A 23,878-nucleotide genomic window follows, 5' to 3' on the forward strand; every position below is an offset into this window, starting at 1 on the left:
TGTGTGGGTGTGTGTTAAATGATAGGAAGACCTGATATGCCTTTATAAGTTGGTTATATAAACGCCATTCCAAAGGTGTTACATCAAGCATGATATTTAATTTCAAATGCTTCTTATAAAAATTGTGAGATACATATTGTGTGCAATATTATGCTATCTAAATTCTATGATATGTTTTCTGTAAAAAATAATTATTTTTATGTTTTCATTTATTAAGTATCAACGGAGCAACCTATCATCTCAAGCTTTTACAATAAATATTCGTTTAAGTTCGGAGTTCTCATCCCGTTTAAATTCACATTTAGAAAGGAAAATTTCTCGGATTAATAATTTTGTGATATTATTTTTAAAAAAAAATATCGTAAAGTCATTTGACTTTATATTTTGTTATATATATATATATATAAAATATGAATAAAATAAAATAACAAGTTTTTCCTTTTGTAACATATCTATTATATTTTTTATATCTCTCATATATATCTTTCATATTTTTATAATTTTTAAAATTTTTCAAAACTCATAATATTTCATACTATAATTATATTATTGACTCCTAATATTTCATATTGTAATATGACTCTTAAAATTTTATAAGTCCGTATCTCAATTAAATCTGGATCAATCTCTCTCAAAATCAAAATGCAAACTTAAGCATATATTTAATGTACTAATAAGGTGCAATTTGATCTCGAAATTATGTAAATGAACAATTTTAAAACAAAGACTACATAGATTAAAAAGTCGTGTCACTTGACACGATTTCAGTGTTAAAAAATTGTGATGTTAATATTTCTGACTCATGAAAGTAAAATTGTGTTAATATTACACAATTCATCTGTAAGTAATAAAGTGGTCAAACACGACTTTACTTAAGATCAATCGACTTATAATGAAATTGCACATATTTATGGTTATCTGAATTATGCCGAAGTCATGTACGTCTCACACCACTCCATTAACTAGTGGGAATCCTTTACGTTGGTTTTGGATTTTCATGAAAGTAAAAATGGTATAATCAGAATATGGAAGTTAAATATTTTATTACAAAAACTTTAAATGATGTAAATATTATATTTTAACAATATACAGAAGTTAAATTGTGACTTATTATATGCATAACTTCATAAATAAAATTTCCTCATTTTCTTCTTTCTTCCTCGCACGAATAGCACCTCTTACAGACCTTCATTCTTCTTTCCCAAATTTCCTTCTCCTTCACCACCCACCACACAAACCAACACCCAACATTACTCCATTTTTCCTCATTGTTCCAAAGAGCAACTTGTCATATCATGTCCCCTTTCATTTAGATTATTTGAATCTAAATCCAATTCTGCGTTACAATTATAAAGTCGATTATTCACCCTCCTGTTCCTTAAAATCACTTCTGATTCCTTCATCAACTTGATGTACTTCTTCCTTACCCTCAATAGAGGATGCTTCTCAATACCCGAGTTATTGCTGTAAGCTTCCTTTAGAATGACTGTACAGGTTTTGTTCCTGAAAGATAGATAAAACATATGGGGATGTCGCTCAAACGCTTTATGCACTTTCTGTGGTAAACCCAAATACTTCTTGAGGCAAAACAACTTCTTCCTCTCGGCTGAATGCTCAACAAAAAGGGAAAGTAGTTCATGAAGAACTCCTACAAGTCTTTTCTCAACTATGTCACTATTTCGATCGAAGCTTGAAAAATCATCATAAGGTGAAATATAAGGAACCTTCTGAAATTCATGTAGCCAGTTCTCGATCTTCGTCCTCAACCTTAAACCCTTTGATGGGTAAAGTGGAAATTCAATGGCTTCCATTGGACCCCCGGTGTACAAACCTCTTTTCATGGCAGTTTTCTCCATTACAGAATAAATCTTTTCTCCACTGTCAACAGTCAACCCTTTCAATCCATCTTCCATCTCTACAAACTTGAAAGATTCATCAAGATTTTGCTCAGGGTGCTGCAGAAAATCATTAGGCAACCCCAAATACCACTGCATCCCTTGAATTATCTTCAAAGGTAGAACATTCTCTCTGGTCATCAATATCATCTTCCTCAACCTGGACTTTAACTCCCTGCTGCATTCTTCATATACTCTCTTCTCATCCTTGTCAATCTCAGCAGCTTCCGGTGTCAACCTGAACCAAGGAAGATTGTATTTGGGACCAGTAAACTCTTCAAAGATGGATGGATATTGCCTCAGAAATCTTGCAACCTTCATGGGCACACCTAACTCTAACCCCCTCTTTGTCACTGCGGAGATAGGAATGCACCCATTGGGATCCTGGACAATGCAGTCCTTCAGGGCAATGATAGGCTTGAGCTGAATGGACTCATGGATGTGCTCAATTGAGTCAAAGTATGAATCCTTTTTCCATTTCATATACACATTCACATAACTGTACCTCTGGAAGTACAAGAAGGGAAGACTCTGGACCTTATATTTATAGGAGAGTTTAACTGCTTTGACTGCAGATTTCTTAAAGTTGAAAATCATGGAGAGAAAAAACTTCAAGGCAAAGTTTCTAATGAGATGAACGATGGAGCTAATAAAAATACGTGGGTTTGTGATTGAGAACTATTCCTTGAGAGAGCGCATATTATTGACTAGGAAAAAGTAGAGAAAGAGAGGGAGACCTGAAGAAGATTAAAGAAAAGGTAATGATTAGGTAAAAATTAGAATAAAAGAACAATGCTCTAATACAATAATCCAACGATGATTGTAAAATAGTTAACAAACATGATGCACATTCCAAAACAGAGCCAAAGCCTATAAGCAATTGTCAGTTAACATAGGAAATAACAACGGGAGAGGATAAGAGGGAAAAAGAAAAATCCATAATAAATAGAAAGCAAATAACTAATTGCTCGCAACTTTAATGTGCTGCAAATCCAAAACAGGGACCAACAGAAAGAACGCCAAAATAAATTTGAACAAGGAAAATTGCCGGAATAGAAGTAAATTTGAATAACATGCTGTGGTTGTGTGTGAGATTTGTTGCATCTTTCAAATATGTTATATGCCCTGTTGTTGTTCGAATGCGAGAAACGATATGCTCACTACCCAACTGAACCACCACAGTTACGAATCCCATCCATCTATCCCTGCCATTTTCATACTTTTCGGCCAACGAGAACCTCCAAATAAGCCATTTCATCCTTCATCTTCTTTGCTAATAATCATCTCCAAAAACCCACCATCGCCTCTTCCATCACTATCACGCTCCTTTCCATCATCAGTTAACTTCTTTCTTGATCATTCACCTGCACAAGAAACAGAGACCCAAGAAAGCATCCACGTGCACATCCCCTCATTGACGTCTTCACTTCAACCTCAAACCTGTTCTCCATTCTAACCCCGCAGCATCCCATTCAACGCCACACCTAACACGAACACCAAACCAACAACACGAAAATAACCCATCACCATATTCTCGCATCTGCATAAAACCAAAATAAAAAAATCGAGAATCTCCATTCACACCCAAATACAAATCTGTTTCCCAATCATTCACACCCAAGCACAAATTGAAACGGAGAAGCAGAGAAGAGAGAAAATCGCCGGCGGCGGGTCGAACTTCGAACAGGCTGAGCAGCAGCGGCTTCAATCACGACTGGGGGCGCGACAGCGGGGCTCGCGGTGTTCCAGACTTAGCGTGGCTCGTGCGAGAAGAAGAATGAGAGGCTTGGAACGCAACGGAGGCCGGCGACACTTCCGGCAGCGGTTGGCATCATCACCGGTGGCTCCGGAAGCACGGGAAGCTTGCGAGAGAGTGACTCGTGTTTGGAGGACAAGATGCGGAGCCTCGCACACAGAACACGAGAACGAAGGAGCGCTCGCGAAAAAAGGAAAAAATGAGGTCGAGACAGTGACCCAAGCGCCGGCAGCTCTGTCAGCGGTGGCCGCCGTCGTCGCTGGCGTTTGAGGTTGAGTAGACGCGCGTCCCAGGGCTGGAGTTGTGTGGCGTCGAGAAGAAGGGGCTGCAGGAGAGTTTAGGGTTTCGTTTTTCTTTTCTCCTTTCTTTGAGAGAATAAAGTGTCTTGGCTTTTCTTTTTCTTCGCACACCCCCGTCCATACGACAAGCACCCCTTTTTTATTTCAATTGGGTCTGTTTTATTGTTCTTCATACACCCCCGTTTTAATTACCCGCACCCTTATGTCTTATTTTTGTTGAGTTTGTTTACTTCCTCGCACACCTCCACAATTACCAATCTCACACCCCTGCACACACTTTCTACTCCTATTTTGGACTTGATTTATATTTTACTCGCTGCACCCCATCTTTTAATGCTTGCACCAAACCTGTTTACTTCGTGCACTCCCACATGTGATAGTCCTGCACCCCATGTCTTTGTCTATTGTCTGAGCTTGTTGTTGTGTTTACTTTGTGCACCTCCATTAATTACTCATACACTCTCATATTTTATTTTTCACTTTTGTCCTTCTTAAATAATTTCATCCTTTCATTTATTTATTTATTATTTTTGAAAAAAACAAAATATTTGAAAATTATAAAAAATTACAAAAAATAGAAAAATAAAAAATAAAAATAAAAATAAAAATGTTTTCTTTCACTTCATTGTGTCTATCCGGTCGCTCGCACCGTGTGACACTTATTATCTAACAATACAAAAAAATAGTTTTCTTTCTCTTTTAGTGTCTGTCCGACCGCTCGCGTCGTGTGACACATATTTTCTTGTAATTCAAAAATACAAAAAAAAATATAAAATTCCAAAATATAAAAAACATCAACATTTTCAAACAAAAAAGCTTTTTAAGAACTACGTGATCCTTGATTCTCCACTGTGAGATACGTAGGAGCAAGGTCAGTCCTTGTCAGGTTCACCTCCAAAAAATCAAATCATTTTCTTAATAGTTTTCCAAATATCTTTTAAAGAACTACGTAACCCTAATTTCTCATTTTGAATGAGAATACGTAGGACCAAGGTCAATCCTTGTCGGGCCCAAAAATTAAAAAATATTTACGTTTCTTTTTTTAGCATTTTTTGTCTTATTATTTTTGGGGAAAATTAACATTTTAAAAATCACATCGACTTTGCATTTTTAATTAAAGGTATCGTCCTTGGGCGGGCGCTGTAGGGTGCTAACACCTTCCGTACGCGTAACCGACTCCCGGATCCAAAATCTAGTTTTTCGCAGACTTGTCTTATTTTGATGGTTTTCCATAGTTTTCCAAAAATAACTGTGGTGGCGACTTCAAATCTCTTTTAAGCCCGTTTTATTTTTTCGGTTTGCCTTCCCGTCGCGATGCTGGTTGTGACAGGACCCTCTACTTAGATGGTCACCAAATCCTTTTAGATAGAGACCCGTCCTTGGAAGTGGTCGAATCCACATAAAAATTCAAAATATGAAAGCACATAAAAAAATCTCAAAATAAAAAAAAAAATCAATCAAAAATTCAAATTTTCAAAAACAAAATAAAATTAAAAAAAACACAATTTAAAAAAAAATTGAGAACAAAAAGATAAAATTTCAAAGTTTATTTGGCATCACGACCCTCTTTGATAGAATGGTTAGTGATTTCTTTCTTCCTTTCTGAATAAGACCTGGTTGAATTCATCTTCACTTTCCGAATCTTGGCCCTCTTCATGGAATTGGTCATCACATCCCTTTAAGTCAGTTTTTATTCACCCTCTTTGTTAAAACCCGAAGGAAGTTAGTGTTTCTATATTTACTTATCTTTTTCTATTATATTATGAAAAGTCGATTTTCATATTATCAGTAGAATCTAAATAAAGAGAGACATTTGTCAACACTCGATTTCGTTCGAATAAGAAATAAAAATTTTTGCCTTAAGAAATAATTAAAAAATACAAAAAAACGTGAATATGGAATTGAGAATATTATATATATATATATATATATATATATATATATTATCTTATTTTAATTTTAATTTTAATTTCGTTTTTGTTTTTATTGCGTTTTACTTTTATTTTGTTATTTTTTTTACTTTACTTTATTTATTATTATTATTATTATTATCTAATTCTTTTTTTATATTCATTTTGCCTTTTTAATTTGAATTTTCTTTTTTTTTTTCTTTCTTCTTTCTTATTTCGTTTTTTATGTATATATATATACACGTATAAGAAAAATGAAAAAAAAAACAAAAAAAATATATAAAAGAAAAAAGAAAAAAAAAATGAAAGTCGTCTGTCTTTTTTTTGGAGACTTGGCACGAGAAAGGAGATGATGGGAGATGTATCACTGCACCTCAATGGCAGCAGCAGCAGCCATGACAGGCTACTATGACTATGGCTAGATTTTTCATACAAAGGGCTTTCATAGCCGTCAAAGAAAAGGGGGAACGCAATTTTTCTTGGCTCTCAACACTTCGGACCAGAGAAAAACAAAAAGTTGGAGAAAATAGATATACACAGGGAGGAGAACGAAGAGCACACTCCGGGGAATTGACACATCAGGAGCTTCAAGAGGTATGATTTGTGCCTTCATGATCTGTGTTGGTTTTGTTACTAAATGAACGTAATATGATGTATGCGTGTGCGTTTCCCGCATCTTTCTTTCATCTATTTGGCTCATGATCAATGGTGATGCACTTTTGTTCAAATATTGTTTTGATTGAGTGCTGGGAAACCCGTACTTCACTCTTCTCTTTCACAGTCTCATAGTACACGGTCTCCTACTACAAGAAAACCAACCTGAAATACACTCCATTCTCCTTCACCTTCACCCCTCCATTCTCCTTCACTTCTGCACGCATAACCCGAAACCAGTTTCATCCACCACTTCACCGTGATCAACCAAAGCCGAATGCAAACCAGATTCATTTTCCTACCCACACCCTTCTTCACAAAATTCACAGACTCTACCATCCATCGTCTAAAACATCACAACCAATCACCCATTACCCCTCACTAAACAGATTCACCTCCTCACCGTTTTCTCTATCCCCATCAAAAATCCAACCTTTCACCATACTCACTTCCACCAACACGCAGCTCGCACACAAATAAGCCAACGGCCTTCATCTTTAATCACATATTCAATACCAATATTTTCTTCTTCATTCTTCCATCCCCTTCAACCTGTTAAATCCCGAATAGCACACAAACTCTCACGTCTTCCCCAATCATTCACACCCAAATACAAAATCAGAAACAAAGAAACAGAGGAGAAAGAGAAATCGCCAGCGGCATTGCCGCCGGCGAGTCGGACTTCGAATGGGCTCAGTGATGGCAGCTCCGGCACGGTTGGGGGCGCTGTAGCGGGGCTCGGTGATGCGGATTCCAAACCTTGGTGACTCGCGCAAGAAGAAGAATGAAAGGCTTGGGATGTTTTTTTACAGAGATGAAGATTTGAAAAGATGACGATTAAAACAAGCAATCTCCCTTTGTGCTCAATAGAGGTTTGGCGCTTAAGGTCTAGGGTGAAGTACATGCGCTCAGTGGGATGGTTCCCTAAACTTAAGGATCAAAGTCACTAGAGCTATGGCTCACTTCATGATATTTCCCACAATAGTTGGTATACAACAAGGAGTGAGAGTACCGAGGAAATAAGCAAACTCTAGTTGGGGTTCTCACAATGACCACTTGGGAAGTTCATCCACTATGGCACTGCTACACAATCCCCTCTAATTCTAAGTTACACAGACCCGGGTATAGGGCCCCACTCATGATATGCATAATGTGTGTGTGAAGGGAGAATGATGCATACCCCAAACCCCCACTTGCAAAACAACCAGAAAATCTCCCAGGCAAGTAGAGCAATTCCATATATATCAAAATAAGCAAAGTAATTCACACACAATTAACCCAAAAAGAAAACATATACAAACACATATAAAGACAAGAATACACAAATGAAAGAAATGGGGAAAGAAAACATTAGGAAAAATCACATCAAGTTTGCATATCTAATTAAATGGCTTGACTCTCTAGCGTCCCCAGTGGAGTCGCCAGCTGTCGCAACCGGAATCGCGACGGGAAGGCGAACCGAAAAAAAAAGAAAACGAGTTTAAAAGAGATTTGGGAGTCGCCACCATAGTTATTCTGGAAAACTATGGAAAACCATAAAAATAAGACAAGTCTGCGTAAAACCAGATTTTGGATCCGGGAGTCGGTTACGCGTAGGGAAGGTGTTAGCACCCTACAGCGCCCGCCCAAGGGCGGTACCATTAATTAAAAATGCAAAGTTGATGTGATTTTCAAAATGTTAATTTTCCCCAAAAATAATAAGACGAAAATGCTAAAAGAAACAAAATATTTTTTAATTTTTTTGGGCCCGACAAGGATTGACCTTGGTCCTACGTATTTTCATTTAAAGTGAGAAATCAGGGTTACGTAGTTCTTTTAAAAGATATGAGAAACAAATGAGAAAATAATTTGATTTTTAGAGGTGAACCTGACAAGGACTGGCCTTGCTCCTACGTATCTCACAGTCGAGAATCAAGGATCACGTAGTTCTTAAAAAAGACATTTTTTGTTTGAGAATATTGATATATTTATATTTTGAAAATTGTATTTTTTGGTATTTTTTGAATTGCTTGAAAGTATGTGTCACACGACGCGAGCGGTCGGACAGACACGAAAAGAGAAAGAAAAACTATTTTTGGTATTTTTGGAAAATAAGTGTCACGCGGTGCGAACGACCGGACAGACACACTAAAGTGAAAGAGAACATTTTTATTTTTTTGGATTTTTTCTATTTTTTTGTAATTTTTAATAATTTTCGACTGTTTGGTTTTCTAGGAATAAATAAAAAAATAAATAAATAAATAAATAAAATAAATAAATAAATGAATGAAAATAAATAAATAATAATAAAAAACAAAATGAAAATAAATAAATAAATAAAAGAAATAATTTAATTAAGAAGGATGAAAGTGGGAAACAAAATATGGGGGTGTGTGAATGATTAGTGGGAGGTGTAAAGCAGATACAACAACAAGCCCAAGAACAATAGACAAAGGGCATGGGGTGCAGGAGTATCACATGTGAGAGGTGCATGTGGTAACAGATGGGGTGCGTGCAGTAACTAAAGGGGTGTGCTAAAGAAACACAAAATGGAGGTGCAGGAATTAAAAATGGGGGTGCACGAAAAGAAAGAAGGAGAGTGTGGTTGAAGTAAAAGAGAGGTGTATGTGGTAAATCCTAATAGATCCAAAACCAGGAGGGGTGAAGCTGAAAAAAAGGGGGGTGCACGGAGAGTGTTCAGCCCCAATTTCCATCCTAACTCACCCTAATTAAAAGAGCTTCTCCTCTCCACTGTGCGGCAGCCCCTCCCCCTAGACACCACCGCAACTCCGACCTCCGGGACCACGCCTGCACCGCCTGAATCACCGGCAACGATGCTGACCACCGTCGCGAGCCCCGCCGGCGACGACATCGCTATTCGATTCACGCTAGGGATGGCAACGGGGCGGGGCGGGGACGGGTTTCGCTATCCCATACCCATCCCCACAAAAAAAATTCATCCCCATCCCCATACCCAAACCCAACGAGTATCAAACTTTTGTCTCATCCCCATCCCCACCGGGTAACGGGTATAATCTCGTACCCATACCCGTACCCGTGTTCTAACAACTTCAATATTAATTAATTTTTATAAGAGAAAAAAATTACGATAAAGAAAACATAATATTATCAAATAGTCAATATTAGGAGGATGATTGTTTCTTCCATATCAAATACTTTGAAATAAATTATAATTGTCTACATGTTATATTTGAATACCAAATAAAATTTCATGAGAACCAAAACATTTATTAAATTCGCAAACTACAACATTAATGAAACTTAGTTGATAAAATTAAAAAATATTTCAAAAAAATATAAAAGGAAAACAAATATTTAAATTAAAATATATTTTAAATGTTTGTTTAGTTCAATTTTTTAAATTCTAATGAATCTATTTTTTATACACTAATAAAAGTTATAATACATTATTTAATCAAAATGACACAAAGAACAAATAATAAACACAATAATAAAATTTTGACATAGATTTTGTATCTTTTAAACTTCAATATATGTTGGATAGCGACAAAAAAATATTCATAGCAATTACATTAAATTTTTATATTGTAGTAAATAAAAGCTATTTATACAATTAAAGTGAAAAAAATTACAATATGATTAATAATGAGTTATAAAATAAAAAAAATTAGATAGAATATATCAAAATATTATTCTAAATGATGAAAATAAACAATAAATAAAAATATTAAAAAACTAACAAATGTGTGTTTTAGAAATAATTTGAGAGACTATCGAAAGAAATCGCACAAAGGAAATCAAATGTATAATTAAGGTATGATAAGATGAAAAATATCTTAGAGAAAAAATTATTAAATTATGTTTGAAGTGGTTAAAATTAAATAGAAATATCATTAGTGCCCAAAATATTTGTCACTAAATTACAAATAAATTAGTAATTAAATTGGTCACTAAATCAAGTACCGATTCAATCATTGAATCGGTCACTAATTTAATCACTCATTCAGACAATAAATCAACTACTACCACCAATGATGAAAAATAGTGATTGATATGGGTTAATGACTAAATCAGTCAATATTTCATGTTTTTCTTGTAGTGAATTATCATATATTATTCCTAAATATCATTATATATATATATATATATATATATATAATTTTAACCACTTCAAACATAATTTAAAGTAAAAAAAGTACAGTATGATTAATAATGAGTTATAAAATAAAAAATAATTAGATAGAATATATTGAAATATTATTCTACATGATGAAAATAAACAATAAATAAAAATATTAAAAAAACTAACAAATGTGTGTTTTAGAAATAATTTGAGAGACTATCGAATGAGATCACACAAAGGAAATTAAACGTATAATTAAGGTATGATAAGATGAAAAATACCTTAGAGAACAAATTATTAAATTATGTTTGAAGTGGTTAAAATTAAATAGAAATATCATTAGTGCCCAAAAAATTTGTCACTAAATTACAAATAAATTAGTAATTAAATTGGTCACTAAATCAAGTACCGATTCAATAACTAATTTAATCACTTATTCAGTCAATAAATCAACTACTACCACCAATGACGGAAAATAGTGATTCATATGGGTTATTAACTAAATCGGTCACTATTTCATATTTTTTTTGTAGTGAATTATCATATATTATTCCCAAATATCATTATATATATATGTATATATATATATATATATATATATATATATATATATAATTTTAATCACTTCAAACATAATTTAAAGTGAAAAAATTATAGTATGATTAATAATGAGTTATAAAATAAAAAATAATTAGATAGAATATATCGAAATATTATTCTACATGATGAAAATAAACAATAAATAAAAATATTAAAAAATTAACAAATGTGTGTTTTAGAAATAATTTGAGAGACTATCGAAAGAAATCGCACAAAGAAAATCAAATGTATAATTAAGGTATGATAAGATGAAAAATACCTTAGAGAACTAAGAAAACTTTTCAAATATCAACATATATACTCAATAATTGAAAAATAACGAAAATTATTTTAATGAAACAAAAGAGTTCTTCAAATTAAACAAAAATTAATAATAATAAGTAAATAATTTTTTTTATATTACCTTAAATTGATAGTATAAACATTCTCATGTGAAAGGAAAATATATAATAAATAAAAATATTAAAAAATAATAGAAATATTCAAATGTGAGGCATAAAAAAATTTTAATTAACATAAATCATTTTAACATAATTACATAAAAGTTATGATAAGATAAAAAATATATTAGATATGCAAATGAATTTCATGACAAACCAAATAATTAAAAGAAATAAAAAATAGAAAGTATATATATATATATATATATATATATATATAGTTACTTAATTAATTATGAATATTTTAATAATTTAAATGGAGATGGAGATATGGCGGGGACGGGTATTATGGCGGGGATACGTACATCCCCATACCCAATTGAAAAAGTCGGGATTCTCCATACCCATACCCAGTCAATGCGGGGATTCCCCGTCAAAACGGGAACGGGTTCGGGCAATACCCACGGGGACGGGTTTATTTGCCATCTCTAATTCACGCGCCCCTGCACCAACGTCCGCAACGCCCACAACGTCTTCCCCAGCGCGTTCCAAACAGGGGCTGCACCGATCCCCTTCACGGCCGCAAGGTTCAGCTCGCCGGAGGTCGCCGCAGGTCGCCGTCAGCAGCTCCAGCCGTCGCAGACGCCCACGCCGCAGCCATTCATCTCCAAACCTTGATCCACTCCTTCCGCAACAGAGGAAAAACGCCCTAGACCCTGCGACTCGCTGCCATCGTGCCACCGTCACGCGACTACACTCCCGTTCAGAGCTTCAAATTGCCGACGGCCTCGCTTCTGATTTCTTTGTTTCGATTGGATATATGTGATTGGAAAAAATGTGAGGGTTTGTGTGCTGCTTGGGATTTAACAGAATATGAAAAGTGGTGATGAAGTGCGTATGCTTGATCTTCTGAGTGCAGGTTGAAGGTGATGGTTAAGGAAATAGGTTCAGGATGAAGGTCGGAGGTTGTTGATGGTGGACAAAATGTGTGTTTCGTTTTTGAATATTCCAGCAACAACAATGATCACATACAAACATATAACTAGGTTCAAATAAAGTTAAAGCATCATGACGCTTACCTCCTATCTTCGTTCACGCTTACCTCCCATCTTCGTGCAGTGATTTTGGCCTCGCATTGATTCTTTCCTCACCTTGGCTGGCTTCCCTTCTCTATCTTTTTTTTTCTTTCTGTGCTCTCACCGTGTGTGCTCTTTTGATGCTTGGAAGTTGTGTGTGTAGGTGGAGAAGAATATACTTTGGGTTGTTTTTTTTGATTTCAGACTGAAAACTGAGAAACAGGAAGAAAAATGAAGAAAATGAAGGTGGTTGATGGCGGGGGTTCGCATGAAGGGTCTAGGTGACGATGACTCAGTATGATATAATCGTGTTGAACTTCCAAGTGCTGGTGGAAAAATGGAGTGGAAGCCGGGATTCCCACGCGAGTTAACTGGTGTTTTATTTTTTTTTGATAAAAAAAGATGGATCTGAATGATATTAAACGTGCTGCAAGAGAGAAAGATTCATCCTCGACGTTTTGCGGTTGCGTGTGTTTATGGGTCTGTTTACTGTGTCCGGTTTGGAAGAAAAAAAATTTGAATTCCAATGTGACAGGATGTGTGTTCGTTGCATCAAAAGTGTATGAGAAAAAAAAGCAAAAAGTAGTTATAGGTGGTGGCATGTGAGAAATGAGAGAGTAAATGTGTCACGTTAACAAAGTGAGTGATGAGTGAGAGAATGAGAGAGTGATGTGTGACGGGTGGGAGAGAGTGAAGGAGTGACGTGTCTCAAAAAGAGTGTGGTCCACGGACGTGAGAGAGAGAGAAAGGAAGAAAAAAAGAGAGAGAGAAAAAAAAGAGAAATGGAAAAATGGGATGTTGGGAATAGTGGTGTGGTGTGGTGTCGTGAGATTGGAAAGGTTTTGAAATGTTAAGAAAATAAGAAAGAGGGGGTGTAGATAGAAAAAAAAAAGAAAGAAAAGAAATAAAAAGTCTAAAATAGGTTAAAATAATGATATCAAAGAGGCTTTCTCTCTTTTTTTTTTTAATTTTCTTTTATACATTTTTATATGTTTTCTTTTTAAGAGATTAAAATAAAATGACGCAAAAATAAAAGAAGATGAAAATAAAATAAAAAAAAGATAAAATAAAGTAAAAATTAAATAAAAATAAATCAAGATAAAATAAAAATAAATCAAGATAATATTAAAAATAAACAAGATAAAAAGTAAAAATGAAATATATATTTATACTCACTTAAATATTCCCTTTTTTGTATTATTTTTTTTAATTATTTTAAATTAAAATTTTTATTTCTTACCCGGACGAAATTGGATGTTGACCCTGTTTATTGCAAGTTGTTGTTTGAGAGTGCAACTCACACCTCTGCTTTTTCTTTTCTCACCCATGATATTTAAAAAAACATGAAAAGTCACTCTTACCCTCCTCCATTACCACCAATAATAAGAAAATGAAATTGAACTTTTTATTAAAATACATTTTTCAATTTTTAACAAAATGACTTTACATTGTAATTTTCAACTTAGAAAACATAAAACAAATTCGTTATGTGAATTGCAAGAGTATCGTTATTGAATTATGATTGTGAATTTCATCATTATATACTTGTCTTGTTAAAATGTTTCTAACATCTTCAATGTTTTTCCACATGTAGCATCTTCTTTTGGTACATTATAACTTCATTTTTTTTATCATATATTTAACTCAAACTGATCTTTTTAACAGTAAAGGATGATTGGAAGGTCATTAATTATATCTTCTTATTTATTTCAAAATGATTTTATTAAAATAGTTATTCTCATTATTATATTTATTTTGATAAATAAAATATAGATAACTAATGTATTTATTACTACATCCAGAAAGTGAATGAAAAATAGTGGGAGAATGAGCCAATGGTGATATTGAGGTGTCTTTATTTCCTCACATTATATAATCTTTGTAAATATGTGTTTGCATTCTATTTTGTTGTTTGCAACCTTATGTTTTGTCCATGTCTATAATTTAGTTTGATATTCAATGTGGTGTGTCCTGCTGATAAAAAAAACTGTTTTTATCCAAAGTTTTTGTAGGAAAATAATTTTTACATATAAGGCTTGAAGAAATAAACGAGACAAATAAGATAGGCAAATAAGTTGGACATAATAAACAAATAAGTGAGGAGCTGTGTATTACTTTTAGTATAATTTTTAAAAATTTACTAATCAATTTTTTTTTATCATCTAATACTATTTAACGATTTTGATTATAAGTTATAAAAATCAACCCTTATTGCTTGCACTGAGTGGCTGGCTTGAAGAAAAAAAAAATAGGCACCACCAGATAGGCAAATAAGTGGGACACAATGAACAAATAGGTGGGGAACTGCGTATTACTTCGTACAATTTTTTAAAATTTACTAATCAAAAGGATGTACTTCTTATATATCACGAATTTGATTATAATTTACAAAAATCAATAGCTTGAGTAGGTGGCTGACTTAATAGGCACCACCTGATAGGCAACTAAGTGGGCACAATAAACAAATATGTGACGAGTTGCTTGTTACTTGTTGTACAATTTTTTAACATTTACTAATCAATCTTTTTTTTATCATCAAAAGGATGTACTTCTTATGTACCACATATTTGGGTACAAGTCACAAAACTCAATCCTTATTACTTGCACAAGGTGACTGCCTTGAAAAAAAATAGGCATCACCAAATAGGCAAATAAGTGAGGCACAATGAACAAATATGTGGGGAGTTGCGTGTTAGTTTTTGTACAATATTTTAAAATTTATTAATCAAAAGGGATGTACTTCTTATGGACCACGAATTTGATTATTAATCTAAAAAATCAACCCTTATTGTTTGCACTAGGTGGTTGGCTTGATGAAAAAAATAAGCCAAAATAGATAAGCAAATAAGTGGGACATAATAAAACAATAAGTAGCCTATCAATTCTCATATAATTTTTAAAAATTTACTAATCAATCTTTGTTCTTATCGTCGAGAGGGATGTACTTTTTACGTATCACAAATTTGATTACAAGTTATAACAATCAAATAAGATATGCAAATAAGTGAGGCAAAATGAACAAATGTGTGGAGAGCTACTTGTTACTTTTTGTACAATGTTTTTAAATTTATTGATTAATCTTTTTTTTATCGTCCAAATAGATGTTCTTGTTATGCATTACAAATTTGATTATAAGTCACAAAAATTAACTCTTTTATTACATTAGGTGTTTGACTTGAAGAAATAAATAGAACAAACCTATAGGCAAATAAGGAGAACAACATATTACTTCTCGTGTAATTTTTTAAAATTTATTAATTTATCATGTTTTTATCATGCAACGGTATGTACATCTTATGTACTATGAATTTGATTATAAGTTATAAAAATTAACCCTTATTGTTTGCACTGGATGACTGACTTGAAAAAAAATGTTAAAGTAGATAGACAAATAAGTGGAACACAATTCACAAATATATAAAAAAATATGAAAAGTTGTTGGTTACTTCTTGTACAAATATATAGAATGTATTTTTTTCGCCTAACTTGAAAAAAAAAAAGAATAGGACAGTAATTTGACAGAATATTAGTGAAAGGTGTGTGAAACCTTCACTCTTTCGTTTTCCTAGCCATTACCTCGAGAGCAAAATGTTCAAGCAATATAAGATCGAAAATTATGCTATATATAATTTAAGAGAATATATATATATATATATATATATATTATTAACGTAATTTTTCTTTCGTAGAATTCCATTGTCAAAGTTTTATAAATTCATCCTCAATTTTTCTGTCAGGTGAGCATATGATCTATTCAATGGAATTGAAAGACAAACAAAATAAACAAGCTAACTTCAAACTAAAACTGTTATGATAAGAAACGTTACTGGTCACCTAAACCTTAGTTACTACAAATTTAATTTAATTTTTCTCTAACGAAGTTGGTTGGGTTCTTTTCTTGGTTCCTATGCAGCCACGCCACGCTTCAAGGCTTTGTGCCCATCAACAACACTTTGCAAGCAAGATAAGAGCTTTACTCTTTCTTTTGGTGTTACAATGATATTGCATTTGCCGCCAACCCAATACTTTTTTATGGCATCACATTCGCCGCGACTTCTATCAGTCATCCGAAGGGCCTTTACTATTTCTTCTTCCTCTCTAGGAGGCGTTTCCATGGTTCAAGGAGCTTCAAGAGGAATTGGCCTTGAATTTGTGAGATTTTTTCCTTTCTTTTCTTACTTCCGCATCACCCATTGCTTTCATACAATCTGGGCATGGCCACATTGTCAAAATTTCATCTTAGTGTCTGAATCGTAGTATCAGAAAGAGGTGAAGTTGCTTTTCGCCTCTAAGCTTTTTACTTCTCTAGGTATTAAACCATTAGTTACTGTAATTGTATAGGAGTAGAGTGATATCTAATGGGGGTTAGAGTGATTTACTCTTTTTTTATTTTGTTAGGTTTACTTTTTTCATTTTGACTGTGTAGTGGTGCTGTAATATTACAGTATTTGTAGTTAATTTATGGTATATTTCAAAAGCAGAACAAGTCTGTTTTAGTTTATCAATTTTTTCTTAAGGGCCAAATATCAACCAATTAATTACAAGTTAATGATTTTTTTTAGAGCGATAACTAACCTTTCCATAATCTTCAGCAGTGCTGTGCAATTTGTACAGTATATTTGTTTATTAATAAGGCTACGCAATTTGTTCTTTTGGCAGTGGAGTTATCAAGAATCTTGGTTGTGATATTTATCAAACAATTTTTGCTGAAACAGTTTTAACACTGCTTTCAGTTTCTTCCATCTGCAGGTAAAACAACTTCTAGAGAACGATGATAAAGAGCGTGTGATTGCTACTTGCCGTAATCCTAGTGCATCAACTGGGCTTATCCATCTGAAAGATAAATTTGAGGATCGACTTAGAATTTTGCCATTGGATTTGACTGTTGAAAGTTCAATTGAGGTTATGCTTCCTTTCCCTATATTGTTTTCCTTTTCATTTGCTCCGACAAAATCATACCTTTAGATTTTAGACACCAAGAGGAAACTTCAAGCTTTTTTTGTTCTCTCTATGCACTTCTAAGGTTACCTAGTTACAGGGTTAGATGGTAGGTTCTGTGAAGGTGAATACAGATATTATAAAAACATTATTTAAACCTAAATGGTATTGCACATGTCTATCCTTATCCTTAAGATCTGTATATTCATAATATTTCAGGCATCTGCATTGTCAATAAAAGAGACATATGGCCGTCTAAACCTTCTCATTAATGCGTCTGGCATTCTTTCAATACCTGAAATAATTCATCCAGGTAAAAAATAACATGTTTCTTTCTTTGGTATTGCACTTATAATATCCACTGCCTATAGTAGCATACTGGAAGTTTTAAGGTCCTAAAATCTCTGATTGCTGTATAAGCTTTTACTCATGTATCCCCCAGATCCACCAGAAAACGCATTCACCTCTAAAGGAAAAAACAAAATAAAGGGTAAAAGATGGAAAGATAAAGAACAAATTATTAGCAGATTTATGTAAAACGGGAAGAAAAGAATTTGCTCCTCTAAGGAAGGAAATGTAAATGGAGGCTAGTGATGTCAAACTGTGAGCTAAATTAAAGAGCTATTATCTTGTTTTGAGTTTATGCTTCTTACAAATACCAGGCAGCTGATTGTATTAGTTATCTGTACAAGTACAGAAACAACGTTGAACAAAGTGGAGAAATCATCTTTGATGCTTGCTTATGAGGTTAACGCAGTGGGTCCAATCTTAGTTATCAAGGTAACATCAATCTAATTTTCATTACAGAAGTTATTTATTTATCTATTAATGATAGTTTTAGAAGTAAATTTCTTTATGTGTGACTCGTTATACATGATAAAAATCCTAGTACACACCATATTGAGACCGTATAAGCTCCATCCTGAATTTGTGTCATTCCCTCAGTGATGTAATTCATTCCTTCCAGTGCAGACAAAAAATTATCAATTGTCCACAATAATTTTTCTTTAAATTTTGCCTTGTTTCTGTAATTAATGGCATTTATCCTTGTTTGTGTCTACGTTCGTTAGTGTTCCTTTATATTTGATTAATGTATGAATATGTTTTCAGTAATTTGAGTCAATACTTTTTATCCAATTCTGTGAATTTTAAAACCAGCACATGTGGCCTCTTCTAAAAGAGGGAGGTGGAAATGGAACTGGAAGAAGTACTGCAGTTGTGGCTAGTTTGAGTGCAAGGGTTGCATCTATTGGGGACAATCGTCTTGGTGGCTGGCATTCTTACCGATCTTCAAAGACTGCTCTTAATCAATGTATGACTTCATTATTATTGTTATTATCTTTGTCATGAGATTTTCCATCTTATAAGTCCAACTCATTGAATCTTACATATGGCTCTGATTATGGTACTATTAAATCTTACATATTACACATGACATGACTCATCCAATGTCACCTACAAGGATCTGGCATGATCCAACTATTCATCATGAATCTTGCATAACATTCTACAATGCTACAAATGCAATTATCATCTAAAATCACACACTGTGTTCTGTTACACTGATCACTTTAGATGCAAATGACAAGTGATTCTAATAAATACCTGTTCTGCATTGGCGAGGAGTATAAATCAAATGATTTTGAAATTGTAGAAACTGACTGAAATGGAAATCTTTACAATCTTCACCCTTTAATTCTAACAGTATCGAAGACTGTCTCCGTGGAATTCGCAAGAAAGAAGGATCCAATTACATGCATTTTACTGCATCCTGGTACGGTTGACACAGATCTCTCTAAGCCTTTTCAGAGAAATATTCCCCCAGATAAGATCTTCAGCAAGGAATTCTCAGTCCAGAAGCTTCTTAGCATCATTAACAATGTGAAGAGCCATGACAATGGCAAGTTCTTTGCCTGGGATGGTCAAGAAATACCCTGGTAACATGTCATAATATAACATACAAGAAATAGTATTTCATAAAGTTCATTGATTCATGGATGTTTGTGGAATATGAAAGAAAGATAGATGCTTTTAAATGTTTGCCATACCCATGTGGATAGGAATTCCATGTTCAGGTACTTAGAAAATGGTTTCTCTGTTATATTTGCAATGCAATCACTAAAGGAAATAAAATTCTTCACTTTTTCTTTTAGTCATTTCATGGCCTATTATCGTGTTCTATCTATACGGTATGATACATACTCTCAATGTATAGATCTTTTGTTATTATTCAATATAACAATGAACTCAATAGTTGACGCCTCCACGGAAAGAACAAGAAACAATAAAAGAACAAGAATTGAAACATAACTACTAAGTTTTAACTGAATAAAAAGTGAAAGGTAAAAAATTGTTAATCAAATGTCAAACAAAAGAAAAAAGATTAAAAAAAAAGTAGTGTTTGAATTAAGGTGTTTAAAATAAGATTTAATAAAGTTCAAAGTACCCCATAAAGTTGAATATTGTCAATTATGTCCCATATAAAAAAATTATATTATCAAGGTCTTAAAATGTTTTTTTTAACGAGATGACGTGATTATTACTTTTGTTTTTTTACTCTAATTTACTGTTCCATAAAAATAACTGTTAATTTTAAAAAAAATAATAAATAATTATAATGTAAAGAGTAGAATTGATATTATAAAATGTGAATACAAAAGAAAATACTTTTTTTTATATTGTTATAGATAATTATTTAATAAATATACAAATAAACTCTTTAATTTATAATTTTTGAAGCAAGAGGACGTAGTTTAGATGATTCAAAATGTCTTGGTAATTTTTCTTCTATCTATATTGAAAAGTGCTTTAGAAACAAATCGTAAATTATCGAAAGATATATTAAAGTTTAGTAAATACTTTTTATAAATTTCAATCCCGAAGAAAGAAATAAAAAAACGTGTTAGCTAGTATACAGTAAAAGTACATTTTATTAATTTTTTTAAGTTTATTTTAAAATTGTTCGTTATGATTTAATATCTGAAGTTATAAATTTTCTATGTTACTTCTGACTAATCTGTTTAATGCTAAGTCCTTTATTAGTTTTTTAGAAACCACTTTTACAATACCATATAGTTAAGTTACTTTTATTAATGGGCATGAACTGTTTCAGAATAACATAAATAGTTTAATGGTTATGTGTGTTATTTAATTTCTGAAATAGTTACTTCACATTTCGCATCTATAAAATAGAAAATGGAATCAACATTTCTGAATAAACCTTGCCACTAAGCAAAGATTCAACACAAGACAAGATCAAATGGCTACTCTAATTGGTGCAAACGATTCTTCTCCCATTGAAGACGTTCAAAATATCAAGAATGCATGCAAAGGTTATCTTTTTTCCAATTTTATGTTTTCTTATGCACCTTTTATGGTGCACAATATATAGATACATCACCATTAAGTTTATTATTGATGGTCTTAATTTTTTTTTTCAAAAATCACGTTTTTTTATGTGATTATATAATTTTAGATCATTTTTAATCTTGTAATTCATTAGTCATACTAGTGTGGGTTTGGAATCTAATAGTGAGTTGAAAATTTTGCATTATTGAGTAAAAAAAAATTAAGTGATATATATATATATATATATATATATATATATATATATATATATATATATATATATATATATATATATAACAAGATTTATAAATATTGAACCTTTAAAGTTTAATCTCTTATTATTTCAACAACTCATCTCAAAATCTCTTTTGTCTCAATTTCTTTTATATATATCATGTTCATGAGTGTAGAAACTAACTTTACAAGACAACCATGTTTTCTTTCCAATTATGCATGATTCATAGGATTGGGGACAGATGAGGCAACCCTTATATCCATATTGGCACACAGAAATGTTAGTGAAAGGAAACTTGTGAGGGAGGCTTATGAAGAAATTTATCATGAAGATCTTATCCAACAACTCAAATCTGAACTTTCAGGAAGTTTTCAGGTCAAAATATTACAATTCATTTCATTAGTTTTCTAAATAGGTGCAAGAAGAAATAACTTAATCATTATCTTTTTCATGTTGATTAACATCAAACTTTTTGGATACATGTATCTGATAATTGACATTGTTGTTGCTAAATATGATACCTAAATAAAACCAGAGAGGTATTTGCAATTGGACTCTGGATCCAGCTGAAAGAGATGCTGCATTCATTAAGGAAACATTAGAGAAGGAGTATGTGGATTACAAAGTAATTATTGAGATTGCTTGCACAAGAACTTCAGAAGAGTTTTTGGCAGTGAAACGTTCATACCAACTCCTGTACAAGCATTGCCTTGAAGAAGATGTGGCCTCCAAAACCATTGGTGATATACGCAGAGTAAGTCCAATTTTACAATTTTACTACAGAGCATTACCAAGCGTATATTTCAGTTATGAATTTGTTTCAGGGGTTAAGACAAGTGTAAAAGTCAGAATCATGAAATAAAATCTGACAACATTTACTATTTGTTGAGTTTATTGTTCCACTGCTATAGCTTCATTATCCGATTATCATTAATGTCTAATTAACACTTGATATGTATATGTCTCGACACGAAGGATGTGTTAGAAATCTTAAATCGACTAGAAATATAACGATTTCATAGTATATAAGTGGATGCAAACCTTATCCTTATGTGTTTTGTTATTGGCTTATGATTCCTTTATGCAGTTGTTGGTTGCAGTTGTAAGCACTTATAGGTACGAGGGAGAGGAGTTTGATGAGAGTCTGGCCCATTTAGAATCAAACATTCTCCATGAGGCAATTGAGAAGAAGGCTTTCAGTGACGATGAAATCATAAGAATTTTATGCACAAGAAGCAAGAAGCAGCTATTTGCAACTTTTAGTACCTTCAGAAACACCTATGGCACCACAATCACCAAGGTAATATATTGTGTTTATTCCATCTAGTTATGCTCTCAAACATGTTGATGATTAGCAAACTCATCAAGTATATGAAAGTAACGATAAATTGGCATTCTTGTGCAAATTGTAGGGATTATCATCTGATGCAAGTGATGAATACATGGTAACACTGCGTACTACCATTCGTTGCATCAAGAACCCTCGAAGATACTTGGCCAAGGTACCTTTTTGAAGTCATATTCTGTAGTTTAAGGCTTATTATATGTTAAATAAGTTGTATTAATCATGTGTTCACTGAATTAATCAGGTGTTAGGGTATGCCTTGAGTGATTTGGTAGCTGAAGAGCATGCATTGAGCCGTGTTATCATCACTCGAGCAGAGAAGGATTTAAATGAAATCAGTGACATTTACTTCAAGAGAAATGGTGTCACACTTCATAATTCTGTGGCCAAGAAGACATCAGGAAATTACAAGACTTTTCTTCTTGCTTTGTTAGGGAAAAATTCAGTTTAATCTGTTTATGTTTAAGGTTGTCATGAGTTTATGTTTGTTCCTTTAACCCACTCTATTAAATAAATTATCAAATCCATTATCTTCAGTTGAATAAAATTTATTCATCTTTCTTTGTCCATTTTTCTTGTAACATTTTCACCATCCCAGTGTTCAAGCCCTCACTGACATGTTCATCAATCATACAAAGCCCACAACAGCAGAAGTAGATCACTTTTTTTAATAATATGTATAACACTGAGGATCATTTAAAGGTAAAAGAGGAATTATGATTCTCAAAACTTTTTCTCTAATTCTTTTTTTAAACATTTTCTAAAAGATGCTGCTATATTTACATCCAAAACTATTTTACAACTGTAATTTATTAATTGAAATGAAACGAATATTCTAATACTTTCTCTCCAATAATTAGAAAAATTATCTTTCACTGATTCTTAAGTGATTTTGGAATTTTCAAAAACATAAATTTCCTTTTTCAAGTTACAATATATCTTTTGAAGCATGTGATACTTCATTACTTCGGTATATACGCCAGTCAAATGCTACTATTACCCTTCCATCTATCATCATCCTTCCCAAGGATCATTATTATCTCTTCAAAGATAATAATATTTTTTTAATATATTCTTTATTATTCATTAAAATCAAATCAAAAGTATAATAAAATAGATGTTACAATAAAAAGGGTTAATTTAAGACTCAAATTTCTGTAATTTTAATGAATATAAAAGATGTTAGAAAAAGAAACGCTTCGAGTGTTATTTTTCTTTTTTATGTAAGTTGAAAAAATTCAATTACATGGTCACGCAATGAATTATATTATAATTATAGTCCAAACAGTTATGTAATTTCTTGCGAAAAATGGGTTATTAATATTTTTATATATTAAACCTAGTTTAGTTGGGATTAG

The 23,878-nt window shown here is 32.7% G+C and overlaps 3 protein-coding genes across 5 annotated transcripts; 2 read left to right on the forward strand and 1 right to left on the reverse strand.

Annotated features, from left to right (window-relative positions):
- Positions 1–1,015: 1,015 nt before the first annotated feature.
- Positions 1,016–13,311, reverse strand: WTF9 (Ubiquitin carboxyl-terminal hydrolase family protein). 3 transcript variants are annotated; one of them, XM_085674615.1, is made up of 2 exons: positions 12,681–13,311; positions 1,016–2,632 (listed from the first exon to the last, which is right to left on the reverse strand). In XM_085674615.1, the coding sequence occupies exon 2, from the start codon at positions 2,490–2,492 to the stop codon at positions 1,266–1,268; it is 1,227 nt and encodes a 408-aa protein (XP_085530741.1). In that variant the 5' UTR covers positions 2,493–2,632; positions 12,681–13,311; the 3' UTR covers positions 1,016–1,265. The 3 variants fall into 3 exon arrangements, with proteins under 3 accessions (XP_085530741.1, XP_085530740.1, XP_085530739.1); XM_085674614.1 differs by having other exon boundaries at positions 12,658–13,311; XM_085674613.1 differs by lacking the exon at positions 12,681–13,311 and adding an exon at positions 3,480–4,139 and having other exon boundaries at positions 1,016–3,379.
- A 3,250-nt stretch (positions 13,312–16,561) lies between these two features.
- On the forward strand, positions 16,562–19,748 carry LOC114187296 (NAD(P)-binding Rossmann-fold superfamily protein). Its single transcript, XM_028075510.2, has 6 exons — positions 16,562–16,806; positions 17,404–17,556; positions 17,812–17,905; positions 18,290–18,372; positions 18,751–18,904; positions 19,298–19,748. The coding sequence occupies exons 1-6, from the start codon at positions 16,651–16,653 to the stop codon at positions 19,531–19,533; spliced, it is 876 nt and encodes a 291-aa protein (XP_027931311.1). The 5' UTR covers positions 16,562–16,650; the 3' UTR covers positions 19,534–19,748.
- Positions 19,749–20,769: 1,021 nt separating this feature from the next.
- LOC114188562 (annexin D8-like) lies at positions 20,770–23,064 on the forward strand. The gene is made up of 6 exons (XM_028077136.2): positions 20,770–20,924; positions 21,405–21,550; positions 21,711–21,929; positions 22,263–22,475; positions 22,588–22,677; positions 22,765–23,064. The coding sequence occupies exons 1-6, from the start codon at positions 20,852–20,854 to the stop codon at positions 22,969–22,971; spliced, it is 948 nt and encodes a 315-aa protein (XP_027932937.1). The 5' UTR covers positions 20,770–20,851; the 3' UTR covers positions 22,972–23,064.
- Positions 23,065–23,878: the final 814 nt, after the last annotated feature.

This window comes from Vigna unguiculata, chromosome 6 (assembly GCF_037176805.1).
Source record: "Vigna unguiculata cultivar grain cowpea cultivar isolate G323 ecotype 2 chromosome 6, ASM3717680v1, whole genome shotgun sequence".
In the NCBI taxonomy this organism is placed as follows: domain Eukaryota; kingdom Viridiplantae; phylum Streptophyta; class Magnoliopsida; order Fabales; family Fabaceae; genus Vigna; species Vigna unguiculata.

What these genes read in the sequence shown, in the direction of transcription:
- WTF9 (XM_085674615.1), bottom strand. Translation starts at nt 2,492, where the DNA reads ATGATTTTCAACTTTAAGAAATCTGCAGTCAAAGCAGTTAAACTCTCC.
- LOC114187296 (XM_028075510.2), top strand. Translation starts at nt 16,651, where the DNA reads ATGATATTGCATTTGCCGCCAACCCAATACTTTTTTATGGCATCACAT. An exon ending in CTGTTGAAAGTTCAATTGAG is followed by an intron (nt 17,557 to 17,811) that starts GTTATGCTTCCT and finishes ATAATATTTCAG; the next exon opens with GCATCTGCATTGTCAATAAA. An exon ending in GTCCAATCTTAGTTATCAAG is followed by an intron (nt 18,373 to 18,750) that starts GTAACATCAATC and finishes TTTTAAAACCAG; the next exon opens with CACATGTGGCCTCTTCTAAA.
- LOC114188562 (XM_028077136.2), top strand. Translation starts at nt 20,852, where the DNA reads ATGGCTACTCTAATTGGTGCAAACGATTCTTCTCCCATTGAAGACGTT. An exon ending in TATCAAGAATGCATGCAAAG is followed by an intron (nt 20,925 to 21,404) that starts GTTATCTTTTTT and finishes CATGATTCATAG; the next exon opens with GATTGGGGACAGATGAGGCA. An exon ending in ATGGCACCACAATCACCAAG is followed by an intron (nt 22,476 to 22,587) that starts GTAATATATTGT and finishes TGCAAATTGTAG; the next exon opens with GGATTATCATCTGATGCAAG.